Below are 20169 nucleotides of genomic sequence, written 5' to 3'. Positions count from 1 at the left end.
TCCGGGATGGGGAGGAAGGAGAATCTTCAGAGGAGCTGTCCCAGAAGGAGCAACAGAGGCCCGGGGTCCTTGGAAAGTGGGCTGGGAGAGGAGGGCCTCGCTTCTGGGGAGGGACTGGCCCGGAGGCCGCGGCTCCCCCCAGATTGGGCGTTCCCAGAACCTGGGGGTCCGGCACATGCACATCCAGGCCTCTGACCTGCCTTACCGGCACAAGCCTGGGGGCGTGTCCCCTCCCCCTCCCAATCCAGGCTCCTGTGAGAATGCCTCAGAGAGCCTGAGACAAGCACTTGTATTGACAAAGAGCGTGGGTTTGTGGGAGCAGACAGGCTTCTTCCATTTGGAAGAATGGCAGGGAGAGGCGAGCAGGATTGGTCCTGTGACAGGAAGGGAGTGGCGAGGAAACAGCCCCCACATGCCTCTTCTGTACTTTGTGCACTCCTCCTTCTGGGGGCACTTGACACCCCAATTTCTGTAGCATTCCATCTCTTGGAACCTCAGTTTTCTTTCTGTAAAGTAGAGAGCACCCGGCATTGCTGACCTCATGATGATTTTGAAGAAAGATCTTTGTATACTTTAAATCAGGGGTCCTCAAACTACGGCCCACGGGCCAGATGCGGCAGCTGAGGACGATTATCCCCCTCACCCAGGGCTATGAAGTTTCTTTATTTACAGGCCCACAAAACAAAGTTTTTATTTTTACTATAGTCCAGCCATCCAACAGTCTGAGGGACAGTGAACTAGCCCCCTATTTAAAACATTTGAGGACCCCTGCCCTAAAGCAAAGGTAACAAAGGTCAGACCTACAGGATAGATTCCCAAGTGCCACCTGAACCCGATGAAAGTTTAATTGGGAAATAGTTATTTTTAAAAATTTTCTTCACTTGCAAAAAAAATTTTTTTGTTATACATACATTAATTTTTTTCCATATTTTTCTATGAATTATGTTGGGAGAGGAAAAAAACAGAACAAGAGGGGAAAACTGAGAAAAAAACAATAACAAAAAAAAGTTGAAAATAGTGAGTTCCCTCTCTGGATGTGGATGGCATTTTCCATCCAAAGTTTGTTAGGATTGCCTTGGATCATTGAACCGCTGAGAAGGACCAAGTTTATCACAGTTGCTCATCACACAATCTTGCTTTTGCTGTTTACAATGTTCTCCTGGTTCTGCTTGCTTCACTCAGCATCAGTTGATGTAAATCTTTCCAGGCCTTTCTAAAATCTGCTTGCTCTTAATTTTTTTTTAGAACAATAATAATCCATTATTTTCATATACCATAATTTATTCAGCCACTGAATTAGGAAATATTTAACCAAAAAATGAAAATAAAATTGCACACAGCCCATAGATAATATTACGTGTTTAATACAAAAGTCAGTATGACTGCAGAGATTTTTAGGAAGGAATGAGTGCCCCCCTTCTGTTTGAGTGATCCCACTGTCTTAAAGTACTCCCACAATGAGAATGGCTCCTCAGCAGCCTTCCTTCCCAACCCTGGAAGGCTACTGGGGCAGTGGCTTCATTCTCTGTGCAAAGATCCTTTGGAGATAGAGTAAAGAAACCGAGCCTCGTGTTAGCTGCTTGACCTTGTCACTTGGTGTCTAAAGGTCGGAGCCGGGAGCGAACCCTGAAGTCCTCCACAGCCTTTTGCCTATCCTGAGGGAATCAGGCAGGAGGAGGAGCGATTGAAATGAAGAGAAAAACAGGAAGCTTGTCCCTTGCCTTTGAGGGCACTTACAGACGAATTGGGTTAGGGAGTGAGGCTGGGAGGAGAGAACTCAGATGAGATGTACATGAGATCATCAGGTTGACTCTGGAAATGTGAGTGCAAGAGATGCATCAGCACAGATACAAAGGAAAACCGGAGGAGGGAGAGGTCCTTTCACTTGGAGCAATCAGGACATCCTTGGAGGAGGTGGTGAGAGAAAGTTGCATGCACTGGGGAGGGAAGGGGATGTCTGCCAAGACTGGAAAACTGCTGAGATCCATGCAAACCCAAGGCAGAGCGGGCTGAAATACAGAGGGATATAAGGGCAGGTTAGATTAGCAGAGTAAGGAGTTTTCATTTTATGCTTTAAGCAGTAGGGAGCTATGGAAGCTTTTGAGCAAGGCTGTGAAATAGGCCTGTTGAAGATTGTTTTAGCAGTTGCCTGAAGGTTGGAATGGTGCAGCGTGTAGAGCACTGGGCCTCAGACACTGAGCAGGTCACTTCCCCCTGTTTGCTTCAGCTTCCGTGGAGAAAGAAGTGTCAAAGGGCCAGTGTCTCTGCCAAGAAAACCCCAAACAGAGTCACAGAATCAGACATACTGAGGGCAACCGAGGAGGATGGAATGGACAAGGGAGAGACTGAGGGCGAGGATATCAGCCGGCAGGTGACTACAGTTCAGTCTCCAGATAACAAAGGTTTAAATTAGAGCAGTGGCGGGAGGGTCAGTGAAGAGAAGAGACAGAGGAGGTCAGCTTGGCTCTGAAGGAGGAAATGACTTCAAGGATTCCATCCTTCAAGAAAAAGGGATGCCAGAGGAATTGGTGGGTTTGGGGGGAAGGGAGGTGAGTTTAGAGTTTGACACCCCATCAGGACTTCCAGAAGGAGGATGCCCATAGTCAGAAGTGATCTGAGACCGGTGCTGGCCCCGTATATCTGAATTACTCTCGTGGGAGAGGGCTTAGATTTTGTTTGTCCCATGGGCCGGGAGGAGCAGCAGGGGGGAAATAGAAAGGAAGAGGCTTTTGGCTTCAAACAGTAGTTTCCCCACAGCCGAAGCTGTCAGAACTGGGGCAAGGTCCCCAGCACTGATGTCTTCAAGCCAAGTCTGGATAATCAATCACCTGTCTGGGGATTCATGCTGCAGGCAGAAGCTGGCACTCAGCTACATCAGCCAGTCTTCTGAATCTAAGGTGCCAAGAGCAGGAACTTGTGGGAGCCCTAAAGGGGGTGTGGGCCTTAGTAACTCAGGAGCAGTGTCCCGTTCTGGGTCAGAGCCCCAGCCCAAGGCAAGAAACAGTATCATAAGGCCCAGCAGCAGGTGAAGTCATTGGGCAGGAACCAGCAGGATTAAGTAGTTCAGAGGCGGAGCTGAAGACTCTGGTTGGGGTGCAAAGAGTGGGGGTGGGGATGGGCAGCCCAGCTTCTGGGCAAAGGCAGAGCATTTTGGACCTCTGGCAGGTTTTGGAGAAGATGAGATATTCCTGGGCTGGCTGAGACCCAAGCAGGGCAACAAGGCGGCAGTGATGTACACAAACAATGTACTGGCTAAAATTGGAAAGGTTCATATTTGGGGAGCCTGAGAAGAAATCGGAAAGGGGGGGTAGGGTCACCTCATGGAGAAGGTAGAGGCTTTGGCTGACCTCATGCAGAATGGGGCACTAGGGGAGGGGAGATGACCAGCAGCTGAAATCTGTGAGATTTGCAAAAATCTAGGTGTGAAGTAACTGGCAAGAGGGTGGGGGAGTGCCAGAACTAAGATGAGCATCTGGGGCAGAGAAGACAATGATAGAAGAGACCAGTGAGAAGGAAATGCTCTATGAGACCGAGGGAAGGACGGCATAGTCTTGATGGCCTAGTTTGGCATGTGTGGACTGGAGTATTCCATGCAGAGAGCGACAGAGCAAACTCAATCAGGAGAAACTCAAATTCACATCAAAAGACCCTTGTTTGCTCTACAGTCAGGTCAACTGGATGCTCAATGGAGAGCGCGGTATGGGAGTTCTGGCAAAAAGCTGACAGGCAAGTGAGAAGGCTGCCCCCAAAGTCTTTGTGCAGCTTTGAGATATTAGGGCATGAAGCTGTATGGAGATTTTTGGAACTCTGAGTCTAGTTGACATTTATATGTTGCTTCACATGCATTTTCTTAGTTGATCCATATAAGGACCTAGTGAGGTAAGTCATGATTGGATGGGGATGGGAGGTGGGGGTGGTTCTAAGGGGTCTGGACAGCGATTTCAGTGGTTTGGGTGACCCCTTCAATGCACAAACCTCCCTCCATATGTACAGATGTGCATCTTATTATTTAGGATCTTAGAGGAATGGGGGGGAGGGCAGTGAGGAGAATAAGAATGAGTGGCTTGCCCATGGTCAACGGCCCTTAAATGTCAGAGGCAAAACTCGAACTCAGGCCAGGTCTTCATAGCTGTCCTCTCCTCTCACTTCTCTCTGTGCAAGTAATAAAACCCCCATTTATCCCCAGGAAACAGGCTCCGAAGGGCAGTGATTTTTGTCCCAAGATCTCACAGCTTTTAAGTAACAGCACCAAGACTAGAAACTCTTTTTGACTCTAGGAAAGGATTTGAAAAGAGAGGGGAGAACCGGGAGAGATCTGTAAGGAAGGGAAGCCCAGGAAGTGTCCAGAAAGGGGTCAGCGGAGTAAAAAGCAGGCAAGTCCTAGAAGATGAGGAGCATTGGATTTGTCCCCTTTGATAAGGAAGATTGGTGACCTTGGAGAAAATGGTTTCTTATGGGTGGGGAGGATTGAAAACCGATTGCCAAGGTTTAGGGAGGGTGTGGGGCAGCGAATGTGGACGAATTGGAGGAACTTGCAGGGAATAGAGAAGGGCAAGGGCTGCTTTTTGCCTGGGAATAGAAGCGGGGTTAGGAGCGGTGTGGAGAAAGTGTGGAGGGCGAGGGATAGCCCTAAGCTAGGTCTTTGTCCCCACCCCAAGCCCTCCCGGCTGGCCCGAGCTGGGTCGGGGTGGGGGGATGGGGAAGGAGGCACCGCGTCGGTTCGGAATCAGCATGATGCTTCCTGGGACTGTCCCAGTCCCACTGGCGGTGGTCTGCACCCCTCAGGTCTGCGTGGATCTCGGCCGAGAGCGCAAGTGGAAGCTCTGGGCCGGGCGGACCGTAGAGGGACGTGGAAGGAGATAGCCGACTGGCCTGGAGGGTGGGGGAGACTGCGACCTAACGTCTCTCTTGTCCGCCTCGGGACCCGGGCTTCTTGTCGCCCGGGACCAGACGGAGGAGGATTTGGGGGCAGGCCCACTCTGCAGAGAAGGGGTCTCTGGCCTCTGACCTTGGATGTCCCCTAACCCTGCCTTGCTCCCGGCTGCTGCTCCCGCGTCACCCGGGTCGGTGGGAAAGTTCCTCTCGTGATTTCCCCCTCTGGTCCTCGCAGAAGAGAGGTCCTGCTCGCGAGGGCCCCGGGTGGCCTCCATTCGCGCTCTGACTCGGGGAGGACGGAGGTCCCTGCGGGAGCCGCGACCTCGTCCGACAAGGGACAGCTCAGCCCGGGAGGAGCAGAGGCTGTAAGCGGGAAGAGACCGTGGAGAGAATTTTAGTCCATCCCCCTCGATTTACAGCTGGAGAAACGGAGGCCGGGCAGAAGGGGCCTAAGCCCGGGAGTCCGCGGAGGTTCGCAGATGCCCCCTGTCAGGTCTAGGTTGGGTAGGAGGTGGGGTGGACGGACCGCAGGTTGCGGCTCGCTAAGGAGGGGGCAGGACGCGGGACTAGCGGGGGCGGGGCCCGTCCCGGCCCCGCCCCCAACCGCGCGATTGGAGGCCCCGGAGGGGTGTGGCCTGGGTGAGAGGGGGCGTGGTTTTGGGGGGGCTGGCGTTTGCCGCAGGAGCGGAGCCGGAGCCGAGCGGGGAGCGGAGGGGCGGGGGCTCCGGAGCCCGCGGGCCGCTCCCCGCGCCCAGCGCCCGCCCGCCCGCCCTCCAGCTCTCGGGCTTCGGCTGCTGCAGCGCCAGCGGGACGCGAAGGCACAGAGACCCCGGCCCCGCGGGCAAAGACAGTGAGTGAGCGCGGCGTTGGGGGGTGGGGGCCCGCGGACGGCTTCGGCCCTCTGGCCCTCCGTGCCGTGGTGCCCACTCCTGGCGAGGGGCGAGGGCACTGCCCCCACGCGTGCCCTGGCGTGGGGACGGGGTCTCGGTGGGGAGTGGGGCGGGCGATGACGTCACGCGCGGAGGGGCGCGGCCGGGATGACGTCACTGTCACCCCAGTTAGGGTAGGGGGTGCAGGGGCTCCGTGGGTCCCCTCTGCGTCTGGGGACGGCGCCGGGGGACCCCCTGAGGCGGGATCCCCCGTCTTTCTCCCTTCCCCTTTCTACCTCGGACACCTGGGTCCTGGGGTCCATATGTCCTCTTCATCCCCAGCCCGAGGTCGCCCCACAGTCGGGGGTTGGGGTGGGAGATAGACCGGCAATAGAACCGCACACCTGGGTCACCCATTCCCTGGTCACGTGGGAGAGAGAGTGCCCTCTAAACCCTCGGGCGTCCAGCCAGATGCTGCCAGATTTGGGGAGGGGGGCAGGGAAGGAGAGCAGCACCAAGATAGGACTTAGAAGTCCTAGCCCATCACTGCACTTTAGGCCAGATTTGACAAAATCCCGAGCTTCCCTTTCATCCTGTCCCAACTATCAGCAGCAACCAGGTAAGGATTAAGACCAGTGTCACTGGGTTTCTTGGACAGTCCCCTTGTGCTCCCCCCAGATCGTCCTCCCAAGCCCATCCTCCCAGAAGCTTCCCCAGATTTCCTTGACCTGTTTTTTATTGTTCTTTGACTCCTCCTCAGGCTAACCTGAGTGGTCATTTTGGCCATCTTTTAAGCATTCATGTCCTGGCTTCCCTCTCCTGGCCTGGAGCTTTGGGACCCAGGATTGGGGCGGGGAGTTGGTCGTGGAGCAGCTACTGCTGCCCGTGTTCCTTCAGCAAGCGTCTGTGAAGTGCAGGACGTGTCCCCAGGCCTGTGGTAAGCCGCGGGAGATGCACGGGGTCGATGGCAAAGGACCTCTGCCCCCGAGGAGCTTGCTGGCTGAGGAGGGGAATGGTACTTCTCCTGGCTTACCCAGTCAGGGAGTCTGAGAGGGAGAGGGATGGGGAGCACGGGGAAGGCTTGGCGAGGAGATGCACTTCTAAGGGTAGCAAGCAGCTAGGAGTTCCAGTACGGGGAGCAAAGCCCCCAGGGAGCGGTCCCAGGGAGACCGAGAGGGGCCGAGGGGCAGAGCAGAGGCTGGTGTGGGTGGAGAACATGGGGAAAAGTACGGAGTGAGGCTGGGGAGGCGGGGGAGGGACCACCAGATTGTGGAGGTCCTGGCCACTCTAGATGCAGGCGTGCTAACTTTACAGGCTAGGCAACAGGGAGCGACCACTGAATGACTGTGTGTGTGTGTGTGTGTGTGTGTGTGAGAGAGAGAGAGAGAGAGAGAGAGAGAGAGAGAGAGAGAGAGAGAGACAGAGAGACAGAGAGAGAGAGACAGAGAGACAGAGAGAGACAGAGAGACAGAGACAGAGAGAGAGAGAGAGAGACAGAGAGACAGAGAGACAGAGAGAGAGACAGAGAGAGACAGAGAGACAGAGAGAGACAGAGAGACAGAGACAGAGAGAGAGAGAGACAGAGACAGAGACAGAGACAGAGACAGAGAGAGAGAGAGAGAGAGAGAGAGAAACAGAGAGGAAGAGAGAGAGAGAGAGAGAGAGAGAGAGAGACAGAGAGAGAGAGAGAGAAGAGGAAGACAGAGGGAGAGAGGGAGAATGAGTGAATGATCGAGGTACAGGGGGAAAGAGGACTGCATTGAGATTCAGAGGACCTAGTTTCAAATTTTGACTCTGCCGCATCTTTTGTGATCAGGAACACCTCTGGGCCTCAGTTTCTCCTCTTATGAAATGGGGGGGATTGACTAGAGACTTCTAAGGGCCCTTCCAATTTTAAGTTTCTGATCCGTGGGACCACAACCATCTGCTAGGTTTGTTGTGACTAGTTCTGTGTGTGAGAAAGGTTATTCTGGGGGTCTGAAGGGGAATTGAAAGGAAGGCTGAGGGAGAGACAGAGTCGGGGTGGGCTTCCTTGCTCTAACTCCGCTGGCTGCCCAGGGCCTGGGGCTGATGGACTAGGTAATGAATGCACCAGGGCCCTAAGAGCCATCTCTGGTATCTGAGAGGAGCAGATGTTACAGTCACATGGCCCCTCTAAGCCGCAAGGGACTGCAGAGGTCAGCCAGACTAGCCCTGCTCGTGGGAGCCCGGGGAAACTGATGCCCGAAAAGGGACAGAGCTTTGTCAGGCTGCCGGAGGGCTGCATCCCTTCCTGGTCCCACTGAGGTCCCAGCTAAGAGCAATGACCTAGTGACTAGTGAGGCACTCCACTGGATCGCGCAGCTGCCTCCCAGTCCCGCTGGCTGCCCGGCTCCTTCCTGAGCGCAGGGGACCCGGGAGGAGGAGTTTTTCCCTTTCTATCTTTACCTCGCCGGTGACTAACACAGTCCAGGAGCTTGGTACAAGAATGAGAAGGGGCGAGCTCGGGCCCTGCTGCTCAGGAAGCTCACCCAGCCTGGGCAGCTCGTGGCCTGTGGGAGTTCGGAAGTAGGCGAGAGGGGCCGGGCCGCAGAAGGCAGCGATCAGCTGGAGGCCCGGGGAGCTCCAAGCTCAGTCTCCTCGTCTGTAAAAAGTGATTGCTAAATACCCTGATGCTGACATGCCACAGATGGAGTTAGGCAGAGCGTTAAGGCAGGACCCACTGCCTGCCGAGTACTGGGGGAGGAGAGAGAAAAGAGATGATGGGCTCGGGCTCCTGCCCTCAGCAGTGACATTAAGTGTGGAGGACACGGACCCAGGGCAGCGGGAAAGATCCTGGGATCTGGCCTGGGAAGGGACCTTAGAAAGCACCTGCCCCAATCTCCTCATTTTTGCTTTTTTAAACAGATTGAAGAGATTCCTGCCTGGACTTGGTCCCATACTTAGTAAGTAGCAGAGCCAGGTCCCCAAATCCCATTCAGTCCTCTTTCCATGATAAGGCTGGGAAGGGAAATCACATGAGGTAGCCTCTTGCATATCAGATGAAGGATTTGTCTCTTGGGTCAATAGGGAACCATTGAAGATTTGTATGCTGGGAGTGTTCTGGGAGGAAGATAAATCTTATCCTGTGTCAGATTGTTTGGGGATGGGTGGGAGGGCTAAGGAGCCTGGAAGTGGGCAAACTGGAATGGAAATCAGGAGCGGGGCAGAAAGGAATCTTGGGGCCAAGGTTGACCACAAGCTGAAAACTAGTCCCATGAGTAAAGGCCCCTTTAGCAAGAGGGGCCTGGAGGACTGCGGCATCCTTTTGATTCTGCACCCTCACCCCAGATTTCAGAAATCCTGGAAAGGACCTTAGAAATATGATCCAATCCCCTGATTCTGTCTGACAAGGCTGTCAGCAGAGGAGCAATCTGTGGCGGGCGAGGCTAGGGATCGGGGTTAGATCTGAGAAAGCGCTCTAGTGGAGGCCCTGAGGATTTTTTTTTATCAGTTATTTGGACAATGAAATCATAGCTGGCATACCTGCCACAAAGCTGGGAGGGGTAGCCAACTTGTTAGACAACATAGTCAGGATTCAAAGAGATCTCAGCAGGCCAGAATGATGAGCAGAACCCTAGGACTCTTAACCTGGGGTCTCTGGACTTTTTTTTTTTAATAGCTTTTTATATTTCCAAATGCATGTAAAGATAGTTTTCAACATTCACCTTTGCAAAAGCTTCTGTTCCAAATTTTTCTCCCTCCCTCCTTCTTCAAGACAGCGAGCTATCCAATATAGGTTAAACATATGTAATTCTTCTGAATATATTTACATATTCATCATGCTGCATAGGAAAAATCAGCTCCAAAGAGGAAAAAAAATTACGAGAAAGAAAAAATAAGCAGACAAACAACAACAACAACAACAACAACAACGACAAAGGTGAAAATCTATGCTTTGATCCACATTCAATCTCCATAGTTCTCTCTCTGGATGTGGATGGCTCTTTCCATCCCAAATCTATTGGAATTGCCTTGAATCACCTCATTGTTGAAAAGAGCCAAGTCCCTCAGAGTTGACCATCACATAATCTTCCTTTGCTGTATACAATGTTCTCTTGGTTCTGCTCACTTCACTTGGCATCAGTTCATGCTAGTTTTTCCAGACCTTTCTGAAATCAGCCTGCCCATCATTTTTTATAGAACAAGAATATTCCATTACATTTGTATATCATAACTTATTCAGCCATTCCCCAGCTGATGGGCCTCCACTCACTTTCCAGTTCCATGTCACTAAAAACCGGGCTGCTACAAACATTTTTGCACATGTGAGTCCTTTTCCTTTTTTTAAGATCTCTTTGGGATACAGGCCCAGTAGAGCCATTGCAGGATCAAAAGGTATGCAGTTTTATAGCCCTTTGGGCATATGTGAACTTGGTTTGTTTTTTTTTTTTAATTTGATAATTGTATTTCAGTTTGTTTCCTTTATAATCCTGTATATTTTGTCATCTTATATATGTTAGTGAATTTAAAAACATCATTCTCAGAAGATATCAGTAGGTGTCACTAAACAAGGATCCATGTTTGAAAAAAAAAATATTAAGAACCCCTGAAATAGATGGTCTTTAAGGTCCTTTACATTCTTGATTCTGAGAAGAGATGAGGACCCTTTGGACTATGTTAGCCACCTAGATTAGTAGATAGGTTCTACTAACTGTAATAGAACTGAGCCCTATTGGGAAGGAGGAAGGGGTAAATATATGTAGACTTCACTAGAGTGCTAAAAAAAAATGTTGAGTCCCTGAAATGGATGGTCCCTTATATTCTTGATTCTATGAGATGAAGACCCTCTGGACTAAATTAGCCATTTGCATTAAAGGATGGATTTTACTACCTGTAATAGAATTGGAGTGCTATTGGGAAGGAGGAAGGGGTGAAGAAGTTCCAGGTACTGAGAATCAGGAAGGTGAAAGGCTGGGGCTCCTCTGTGCCAGTGTCCCAGGAAGGAATCCATCCTTGCCCCAGTCTTTCTCCCGGATAAGTCCTATTGAGCTGGCTCTGTTGGGGCCCCTCATTTGGAGCGCAGTAGGGTAATTAGACACCTGTTTCAGCTGTTTGGGCACAAAGAAACAGGGCCCATTCCTACCCCCCACCAGGGCCCAGCCCCCGAGAAGTAACATGAGACACCCTCTCCACACGCAGACACCTGCCTGGGATCGAGCGTGCTGAGGAAGGGCGTACAGGTATAGGAGAAGACTCTAACACGGGAGTCTGTATTTACAGGAAACAGCTGGGAGTTAGAAGAGCACTCCCCAGAGGGGAGGACTTCCTAGCTAGCTTTGGAGGGAGCTCACGTGGGCATGTGTGTGTGCATGTGAGCACAGGTGCACGTGTGAGGGGTACAACCCCACCTTCTCTGGAACATCTGGCCCTAAGGAGTTGCCTTCCTTCTTGGAGGGCGAGGCTGGCTGCTTCCCTCTCTGGGGACAGTCCTCTGGCTGGGAGACTGCTCCTTTAAGAGCCCTGGGGCAGATGCACTCCTCCAGAAGGGAATTCTGGGGCACTGGGTGCTCCAGGTACAAAACTAGGAGCCTGCAGGTTCAGATTAATTTCTCAGGCCTTGTTCCTACCCCAGAAACCCCCCCTTCACTTCCTAAGCTTGGGGAAGCCCTCCTGCCTCGACCCCTGTCTGTACTATGGGCCCCTCCTTTCCATCTGACCCCCAGTCACTCACACACCGCAGGGAGGGCTGCAGCTAGGACAGGGTTAAGAACCTGACCCGTCCTTTAGCCTGTGGGAGGTAGGAACCTGAGGGGTGGGGCAAGGGGCCCAGCCAGCTGAGAATGGCAGCAGCACCAGCCCCCAGCCCTCTGGGTGAGTCACCCTCAGGCCAGGGGGCTCCTGGCGAACAGGATCAGGGCATATCTGGGTGTCTTTCTAGCTCCTTTCCAGATTGAGCTGCTTGGGGGCAGAGGGGGGAGTGTAGTGAAAGCCTGAGCCTTCAGTGGTTCCTCCCTTGTGCCTGCTTCCCCCTCCTCCCCAGCTAGGGCACACACCTGTAGAGGTGCCCAGGAGTGAGGGCACAAACACCCGCTCCTCCCCCACTTCCTCATTCCAGGGTAGGGGTTGGCAGGGGGATCTGAGCCAGGTGGGCAGGTTAATGATAAATGGAGGAGGGTTAAGAATGTCCCTTCTTCCCCCTCCTCCCCCCTTCCCCTGCAGGCTGTGTTAGGGTGGCTGGTGAGTGAGCCTTTTGTGTCGGGCTAATGTCAGAGTGCCCTGCCCCGCGGGCTCCTCCGGTCTGCTGCAGGTTGGGCGTCTGGGTCATGCGCAAGCTTAGAGATCCAAGTTCAGGCTCAGCTCAGAGGAGGGGAAGAGGCTCGTTCAAGGTCAGGGTTGCTGGAGGCCCAGTGGCTGAGACCAGAGGACCAGAGAGCCCTGTTTTCTCTTTGCTCTCCTTTGGCACTCTCCAGCCTTTCGTTGTCCCCTCTACACAGGATGCTCCCCATGGAGGCTTGAAAGGTGCTGGACCTGTAGCCAACATTCATGAGTTCATAGTTGAATTCCGGCTGTAAGATCCTGGGCAGTGCAATGGACCATCCCTTTGAGACTCAGTTTCCTCATCTGTAAAACAGGAATATAGAAGACATGCCCTTGTAGGGTGGTTGTAAAGAAAGCACAGCTCTGTATAGATGGATTATTGCTATTCTGCCTCCGACCTTGACCTCTTAGTCCCAATCCCCCTCCCCCTTCTTCTTCTGGCTTTAATCTTGTCAGTCATGGCAAGTCAGCCAGCCATACTCAGAAAGGTAAAAGGTTTCAAGGAGCTCTGAGCAAATAAGACAGACAGTTTGCAAGAGGAATGGCAGGTGATCCGGAGGGGATCAGGAGGGGTTTGTGGCAGAAGGCGGGATTTTAGCTGGAACTTTAAAATGAGGAGAAAGAGAAATGCCGGTGCCCTCTCTCACCCATTTCCCCGTCCGGTTTGGGGGAAGCTCCCCGAGGCTCTCCTATGGAGTCCGTTACTGAGTCCCACCCTCTCCTCTTCCATTCCTTATCACTCCCCACAATACACTTTGGGAATGGCCTCCTCAAAGGCTCTCAGGGCCATATTGGTGAGGAGTTAGCGAGACCTGGAGGGTCATCAGCCCCAACATGAAAAAATGACCCTGCCTCCTCGGGAGGTGGACAGCTCTCACTCAGGGTCCTGCAGCCGGGACTCCCAGCCGAGGCTTCCTTAGATCCACCCACTGTCACGTGCTCTCTCTTCAGGCCGCAGACCCACAGACCCTACCAACCTGGGAATCCTTTTAAGGAAAGAGTCCCGAGAGGGACAGTCAGTCTCTTAGCCAAGTTTGGCGTCATCTCCACGACCCAGGAAGGCCGAGGAAGCCAGAGAAGCTGTGGCCACTGTTGCCCCCACGTAGATCAACTCCCATTTCACAAATGGGTCATGTCGCCCCTCTGGCCAATGAGGAAAATTCAGATTTTTTACCTGCTCTTCAAAACCTATAACCTGCTATGAAGCTACATTTCTGCCCTCTTTTCTTTTTTACCTCCATTCCATCCTTCCTTAGCCATCCTACATCTTCCATATGATCCAGTTCAGCTGGATTACTTTCTGTCCTCTCCTGCTTAAGCCAGCTCCTCCAGGAAGCCTTCCCTATTGCTCCCCCCACCCCCAGTAAATAAGGGCAAATAAATAGGACTTTCTTTTTTGGGCCCTCCCAGCGATGTTTTATGGATGTAGCTTGTTATTCCTGTTTTGCAGATGAGGAAATTGAGAGTGTGAGAGGAAATGTCTTACAGGTGTCAGAACCCGGTCCTGTGCTTTTTTCCCAGGATACTTGGTTAGCCCCCGAACCTCCTAATTTCTTCTGTAGCTCAGGAGTTCCAGGACTAGCTTGCTCTCTTGCTTCTTCCTCCCTCCCTACAGCTCGTTCCCTCCTAGCACCCCCTTTGGAAGCCAGGATCCACAGCTAATTTAGAACTGGGAACCAAAATACCCCTATTCACCCTATGGTTAAATAAATAATCACCAGCTCCTTGGTCATATTACAGTCAACTGCTCCACTTTGCCCATAGGAGGCAGCATATACCAGCAATTCTAATAGCATCTAGGCTTTTTAGATTTGGGATTTAAAAGTTCTCTAGTCATTTTACAGATTTGGAAACTGAGGTTGAGAGAAGACAGGGACTCAGGATCACAGGGAGCAAGGACTGTCATTCAAGCCCAGGGCTTCTGGCTCTAAATGTGTAACTATGGCAGACCACTCTGCCCCATTGCCCAGAAATAAGGATAATCTGACCTGAAATCCAGCCCTCTTAAACTCGCCAAAGACATCCTTTTCCCCGGAGGGGGGGGGGGGGTATCTGCGTGTTGTCTCATCCCCTCCTACTCCCGGCTCTCTGAGGGCAGGAGCTCTCACGCTCTGCGCCTCCCACGGTAACCAGCACCGCCACACGCAGGGCCCAGACCTCGGGGAGCCCGTGTGCCGATGCCGGCTGGGACAGGGCAGCGAGAGAGGAAGGGATTCACTCCCGGTCTCCCAGCTAATGTGTGTCAGAAGAGGGACTCGGGCAGCTCTCTCTCCTCTGTGCTCTGCAGCCTTTCCCACATCCAGCAGACATTTAATAGATGTTAGTTGAAGGAAGGAAGGACCTTCTGGGGCTGTGGAGGCTGGGAGCAGAGGGAAGTGTCCCCTGGCTGACCAGCTCCCTTGTCTGCAGTGCACCACTCACTCAGCCATGGCGAAACTGGAAACCTTGTCCGTGTGCGCTGACCCTGGCCGCGACCCCCTCCTGGCCTTTGCCCCTCGGCCCCCCGAGCCCCGCCCCACAGCCCCCCGCCTCGTGGCCATGGGCAGTGTGGGCAGCGGTGTGGCCCACGCCCAGGAGTTTGCCATGAAGAGCGTGGGCACACGGACAGGCGGGGGCTCGGGCGGGGGTGGCCGAGGGGGCTACCCTGGGCCGAGGGGCGGCGGGCCAGGGTCTGGCAGTGGGGACCTTCCAGCCAGATACCCCTCCGAAGACAAAGCCCTGGCCAACTCCCTGTACCTCAATGGGGATCTGCGGGCCGGGGCCAGTGGCGGTGGAGACCGGACGGATGTCTGTGGCAACATGGTCAACAACAGCAGTGACAAGGCCCCCCCTCAGTACCGGGAGCCCGGTCACCCACCGAAGATCCTGCCCACCTCCGGCAAGCTGGACCAGGTTAGCCTTGTGAAGGCCTGTGCTCTTTCCCTGCCCCTGCCTCCCCCCAGGGAGGGACTCTCAGCTTGGGGGTCCCTCCTGTCCTTGAGCTGGCAGTGTGGGGAGCTCTGGAGGGGCCTGAGTGGGGAGACTTGTGGGTGGAGGGCCCCTCCCCTGGGTAGGGGGGGAGACTTGTGGTTGGAGGGCCCACCTCCCCTGGGTAGGGGGGGGACACTTGTGGGTGGAGGGCCCACCTCCCCTGGGTAGGGGGGGAGACTTGTGGTTGGAGGGCCCACCCCCTGAGGCCCACCTCCCCTGGGTAGGGGGGGGACACTTGTGGGTGGAGGGCCCACCTCCCCTGGGTAGGAGGTACAGAAGTCCGCTGCCTCCCCTGGTATTTGAAGAGCAAGGGACCCCAGCGTGAAGCCCCGGCCCTGTTTTTCTCCGGGTCTCAGCAGCAGCAGGTGCACTCTCCTCCTGCACCCCGGGCTCCCGGCAGTGAGCAGAGGGCCCTTCCCTCCCCAGTGCATGTGAAATCCTCCTCCCTGATCGCTGTCTCCCCCTCCCCCCCAAGGTGGAGGCCCCTGCTGAGGCTGTGTCTCCTCTTCCAGTGCACAGAGCCCCTGGTGAGACCGTCCGCCTTCAAGCCCGTGGTGCCCAAGAACTTCCACTCGATGCAAAACCTGTGTCCGCCCCAGAGCAACGGGGCCTCGGACGGGCGCAAAGGCCCCGGGGGCCTGAAGGGTGGGGGGCTGGAGAAGGCCCGGACTATGACCCCGGCAGGCAGCAACAGTGGGGGGGGTGGAAGCAGCAGTGGGGGCGGAGGACTCTCGGACTCGGGCCGAAACTCACTGACCAGTCTGCCTACCTACAGCTCGGGCTACAGCCAGCACCTGGCACCCCTGAGCGCCTCCACCAGTCACATCAACCGGATTGGCACAGCCAGCTATGGGGGCGGGGGTGGCCCCAACAGCGGGGGCCCCGGCTACCACGACCTTTCCTCCTCAGACAGTGGGAGGGCTTCCAGCAAGAGCACACCCTCCTTTGGGAGGCTGAACCCCTTGGGGTCTGGGGAGACCGGTAGCAACAGTGGCGTGGGAGGGGTGGGGGCGGCCTGGGCTCTTTCCCGGCCTCTCCCCCTTCACCGGATGCAGTGATCCACGAGCTGGAGGAGCGCCTGTGGGAAAAGGAGCAGGAGGTGGCGGGGCTCCGCAGAAGCCTGGAGCAGAGCGAGGCGGCCATTGCCCAGGTGTTTGAGGAGCGGCAGAAAGTGTGGGAGCGGGAGATGGAGGAGCTGAGGCAGAACTGCGCGGGGAAGCTGCAGCAGGTGACCCGCCGGGCCCAGCGCGCCCAGCAGGGCCTGCAAATGCAGGTGCTGCGGCTCCAGCAGGACAAGAAGCAGCTGCAGGAGGACGCGGCCAGGCTCGCCAGGCAGCGAGACGAGCTCCAGGAGAAGGTGGCCGCCTGCCAGAAGGAGCAGGCGGACTTTCTGCCCCGTATGGAGGAGACCAAGTGGGAGGTGAGAGAGCAGCGCGCGGCCGAGAGCCTGGCCGGTGACTCCCCCCACGGGCACCCGCGCAGCCCTGGCTTTTCCCTAGAGACCTCGGGGATCGCGGGGGGTGGGGGCGGTCGCGCTGTGGGCGTACGGAGGAGTGAGTTTGGGCTGAGTTTGGAGGCTGCGGAGGGCTTGGGATCCTGGAAGTGCGTGTGCGTGTGTGCGTGTGCGTGTGTGCGCGTGCGCGCGCGCACAGGAGTGGTTGGGGGCTGCGGGTCTTGTGTGAGTGCGCGTGCTGCGCGCCTGTGTGCGGGAGCGATCTGGGAAGAGTTTGGAGGCTGCCGAGGGGGTGGGGGCTGCTGGAAGCTGTGGAGGGGTTGGGGTCCCCTGTGAGTGTGAGCGTGTGCGTGCGTGTGTGCAGGAGTGATCTGCGGAGGAGTTGGGATCCTCTGTGCGCGCCGGAGTGGTTTGGGGAAGTTTGGAGGCTGCGGAGGGGGTCCCTGCTGGCGGACTCGGGGGCGCTGTGCGGGCCATGATGTAGGGGTCATCCCACTCCGCCCCCCAGGTCTGCCAGAAGGCGGGTGAGATTTCGCTCCTGAAGCAGCAGCTGAAGGAGTCCCAGGCGGACGTGAGCCAGAAGCTGAGCGAGATCGTGGGGCTGCGCTCGCAGCTGCGCGAGGGCCGGGCCTCCTTGCGCCAGAAGGAGGAGCAGCTGCTGACCCTGCGGGACTCGCTGGGCGCCAAGCAGCCCAGCCTAGAATTGCAGTTGCGGGAGGGGGAGGCGGAGCTGGGCCCGGGGTTGCGGCCGCGGGACCGCCTGGGCCCCAGCGAGTCTCGGACCGGAGAGGCCCCCGCCGCCCCCGCCGCCCCCGCCGCCCCCGCCGCCGATGGGACGGCGGCCGCCTCCGGGGAGGCCGCTGACCTCTGCGAGAGCGACGAGGCCAAAATGCGCCGACAGGCGGCGGCCTCCTCCTCGTCGTCGTCGTCTTCGGGGGCCCCCCAGGACGCGGAGGGAGACCCGGCGGACACGGCCGGCGCCCGGGCCCTGCGGCGGGAGGTGGGCCGGCTGCAGGCGGAGCTGGCGGCTGAGCGGCGCGCCCGGGAGCGGCAGGGCGCGGGCTTCGCGGAGGAGCGGCGCGTGTGGCTGGAGGAGAAGGAGAAGGTTATCGAGTACCAGAAGCAGCTGCAGCTCAACTACGTGGAGATGTACCAGCGCAACCAGGAGCTGGCCCGGCGCCTCGGGGAGCTGGGGGCCGCGGGCGCCTCCCTGCCCGCGCCCATGCCTCTGCCCGGCCCCGTGCCCGCGGCCCACGGAGGCCCGGCGGAAGAGAAGAAGGCCTGGACCCCATCCCGCCTGGAGCGCATCGAGTCCACTGAAATCTGACCCCGGCCGGCCCCTGCAGGACAGCTCCGTGGGCGGTCTTTTCTAGTCTGGACAAGGCCCTTCCCCCAGTGACCTATGGTGGCCTTTGGTCCTTAATCGAGGTCCCTAGCCCCCTTCCCCAGAGTCCCCAGACCAAAGAGGTTCACGAAGCTCCGGTGACCGTACCCCCCACCCACGCCCACACGGTGGCAGCCCCAAGATTTTCCATTCCCCAACTCTAGGCTTCCCATCCCGGGCTCCTGCCTGGAGGAGGAGGAGGAAGAGGAAGAGGAAGCTAGCCTGCTCAGGATCCCTGGTGGGATGAGGGTTGAGGGACCTAGTCATGTAGGTTGCCGTGGGAGTGGACTTGGAGAAGCGGGTGAGCCCTGACCGCCGGTGATCCCAAAGCACACTTTGAGCAAGTCCTGGGCCAGTGTCTCCCCTGCATTTCCCTATCCCAGTCCTTGCCGAGTCCCCAGGCCCCATCTCCTCCATGCACTTTCTAATTGGGGGTATCCTCTCGGCACGACCAAAGACCCTAGGGCCCTCCCCCCCCACCCTTCGGTAGAGCCGAGCACCCTCCAGCACTTTGTTCTCCAGGGCAGTTAAGGGTTGGGGTCCTAGCTGAGCTGCGGGAGGCAGGGTTGGCAGCTGAAAGCCTGGGAGTCCCGGTGTGGATTAAGGTGGGAGTGGAGTGTCTCTTCCTGGGTCCTGGCTTGTCTACACCTATTCCACCCCCTCCCCGCTCAGTCACTCTGTCCCTGCCCTGTATCTCCCTCCTCCCCTCCTAACCTCCATGGCCAACCACTGCCCCCAGCCTAATCACCTCCCCACCCCCACCCCTGGGGCAAAAAGCTTGATCTCTGACCATTTCTGAGGAACACACCTTTAGGGTTCCCGTTATCCTAGGGAACTGATACCAGGCCTAACTGTGATGGGGCTAGAGGTGGGGGCCTTCTTGGGATTCACCAGCAATAACAGGGAGGTTCAGCATGGTCATCTCCCCCCATCCCAGAGCTGACCTGGGGGGAGCTTGTAAATCTTGTGCCCTCCCCCCCAATCAATGGGCCCCCATAACTCCAAGCCCTGATTGCCCCAACCCAACTAGGACTGTTCTTGAACAACCAAACTTCAAAACAAATCCTTTAGTCCCCTGAGACGCCCCAGGAGCGAGCCGGCCAGCCTGACCCTCGAGGGTATAGATGAACAGGCCAGCCCCCTGGGAAGAGAGCTGAGGAACACAAGCGGGTGGCCTGGGGTGAGGGACAGAGGGAGGCTGCCTAGTCTATAAGGTAGGAGTGCCCTCAGCTATTGAGAGGAAGCAGTTCTGAAAGGAACTCGACCCTTGTCTGTTTATCCAACTGTGCAGGACTTTGGGGGTTTTCACCAAGAAATAAAGAGAAAGGCCAACCCCTCTAAAGGGGCCTTCCCTGGTCTCTGTCTTTTATTGGGGGCGTGCTGGATTGTCAAGGAGGGCAAGTGAGGTTCGAGGGCCAGGACTCGGCTGGCCTTGACAGAGCATGGTGTCAGACTGCTAGGACCAGTGGGTCCTGAAGCCGAGGGCCTCTCCTCAAGGAAGCCATTGCTGAGCGTTGTTCTGGGTCTTACAAGCTCAGATGGAAGCCCAGCCTTGGTCTGGGGTCCATTCAGTTTGGGGGCAGCAGCTCAGCCCAACGTGGGTATTGGTGGAAGGTCCCAGGCTGGAAGGGTGGGCTCAGGCTTCTGTTTGGACTCGGCACTGTAACCCACCAAACCTTTATTCCATGTTCCCTCAGTGTTGCCATCCTCTAAGATCCTGAGAGAGTTGCTTCAATCCCCTTATCTGTTAAATAGAGCAGATATATCACTTTCACTCAACAAACTTGGAGTGGAGGGTCAATTACTCTCTCACCTCCTTATGCAGAAAACCCCTCATGTTATTCATTCTTAGGCTTCATGAGGGCTCTACTTTCTCCATCAAAAGGAGATGGGATTTTTTTTTTTTTTTTTTTTTTTGGAAAGGATGTGCGACTTGTTTTCTTCTAGAGGGAAAATACTCAAAATATACTACCAAGAAAGTAAAAAGCTAGAAATTTTGATGCTTCTCAGGCTGACCTCCTATGAGCCCTAGGTCCACCAGATCCCATTTCACACCTTCCCAAATGCTCTATTAATGCTCTGTTAATGGGGATCTCACACTCAACTCAAAAGTCTCCAGGGACTTCCCCTTGCCTACTGAATCAATTACACACTCCCGACCCTGGTGTCCAAAGCCAGGTTTGGTGCCCTTGATATTAAGACTACCTTTGCTTCATTCCCTGGAGGTAGTCTTTGTTCCAGCCAGGAAGAGTGTTCTTTCTCCCCGTTAAGCCATTTCTCTCTCTTTGGTTTTAAACACACATACCACACTCACACACCGCGTCTCCCTACTGCTTCCC

The 20169-nt window shown here is 55.6% G+C and overlaps 1 protein-coding gene and 1 long non-coding RNA gene across 2 annotated transcripts; one reads left to right on the top strand and one right to left on the bottom strand.

The window, feature by feature from the left end:
- Nucleotides 1–1260: 1260 nt before the first annotated feature.
- LOC127541206 (uncharacterized) lies at nucleotides 1261–5346 on the bottom strand. The gene is made up of 2 exons (XR_007948407.1): nucleotides 5009–5346; nucleotides 1261–2009 (listed from the first exon to the last, which is right to left on the bottom strand). It is a non-coding gene; the product is annotated as an uncharacterized LOC127541206 (long non-coding RNA).
- Nucleotides 5347–5576: 230 nt separating this feature from the next.
- Nucleotides 5577–19172, top strand: LZTS3 (leucine zipper tumor suppressor family member 3). The gene is given in 8 exon segments (XM_051966362.1): nucleotides 5577–5725; nucleotides 8631–8668; nucleotides 9556–9645; nucleotides 10055–10100; nucleotides 14433–14915; nucleotides 15506–15991; nucleotides 15994–16413; nucleotides 16955–19172. Coding segments are annotated over 4 exon segments (2190 nt in total). The 5' UTR covers nucleotides 5577–5725; nucleotides 8631–8668; nucleotides 9556–9645; nucleotides 10055–10100; nucleotides 14433–14450; the 3' UTR covers nucleotides 17774–19172.
- Nucleotides 19173–20169: the final 997 nt, after the last annotated feature.

Source organism: Antechinus flavipes, chromosome 6 (assembly GCF_016432865.1).
Source record: "Antechinus flavipes isolate AdamAnt ecotype Samford, QLD, Australia chromosome 6, AdamAnt_v2, whole genome shotgun sequence".
In the NCBI taxonomy this organism is placed as follows: Eukaryota; Metazoa; Chordata; class Mammalia; order Dasyuromorphia; family Dasyuridae; genus Antechinus; species Antechinus flavipes.
The sequence above is the reverse complement of the archived record's forward strand: the minus strand, read 5'-3'. Positions and strand labels throughout refer to the sequence as shown.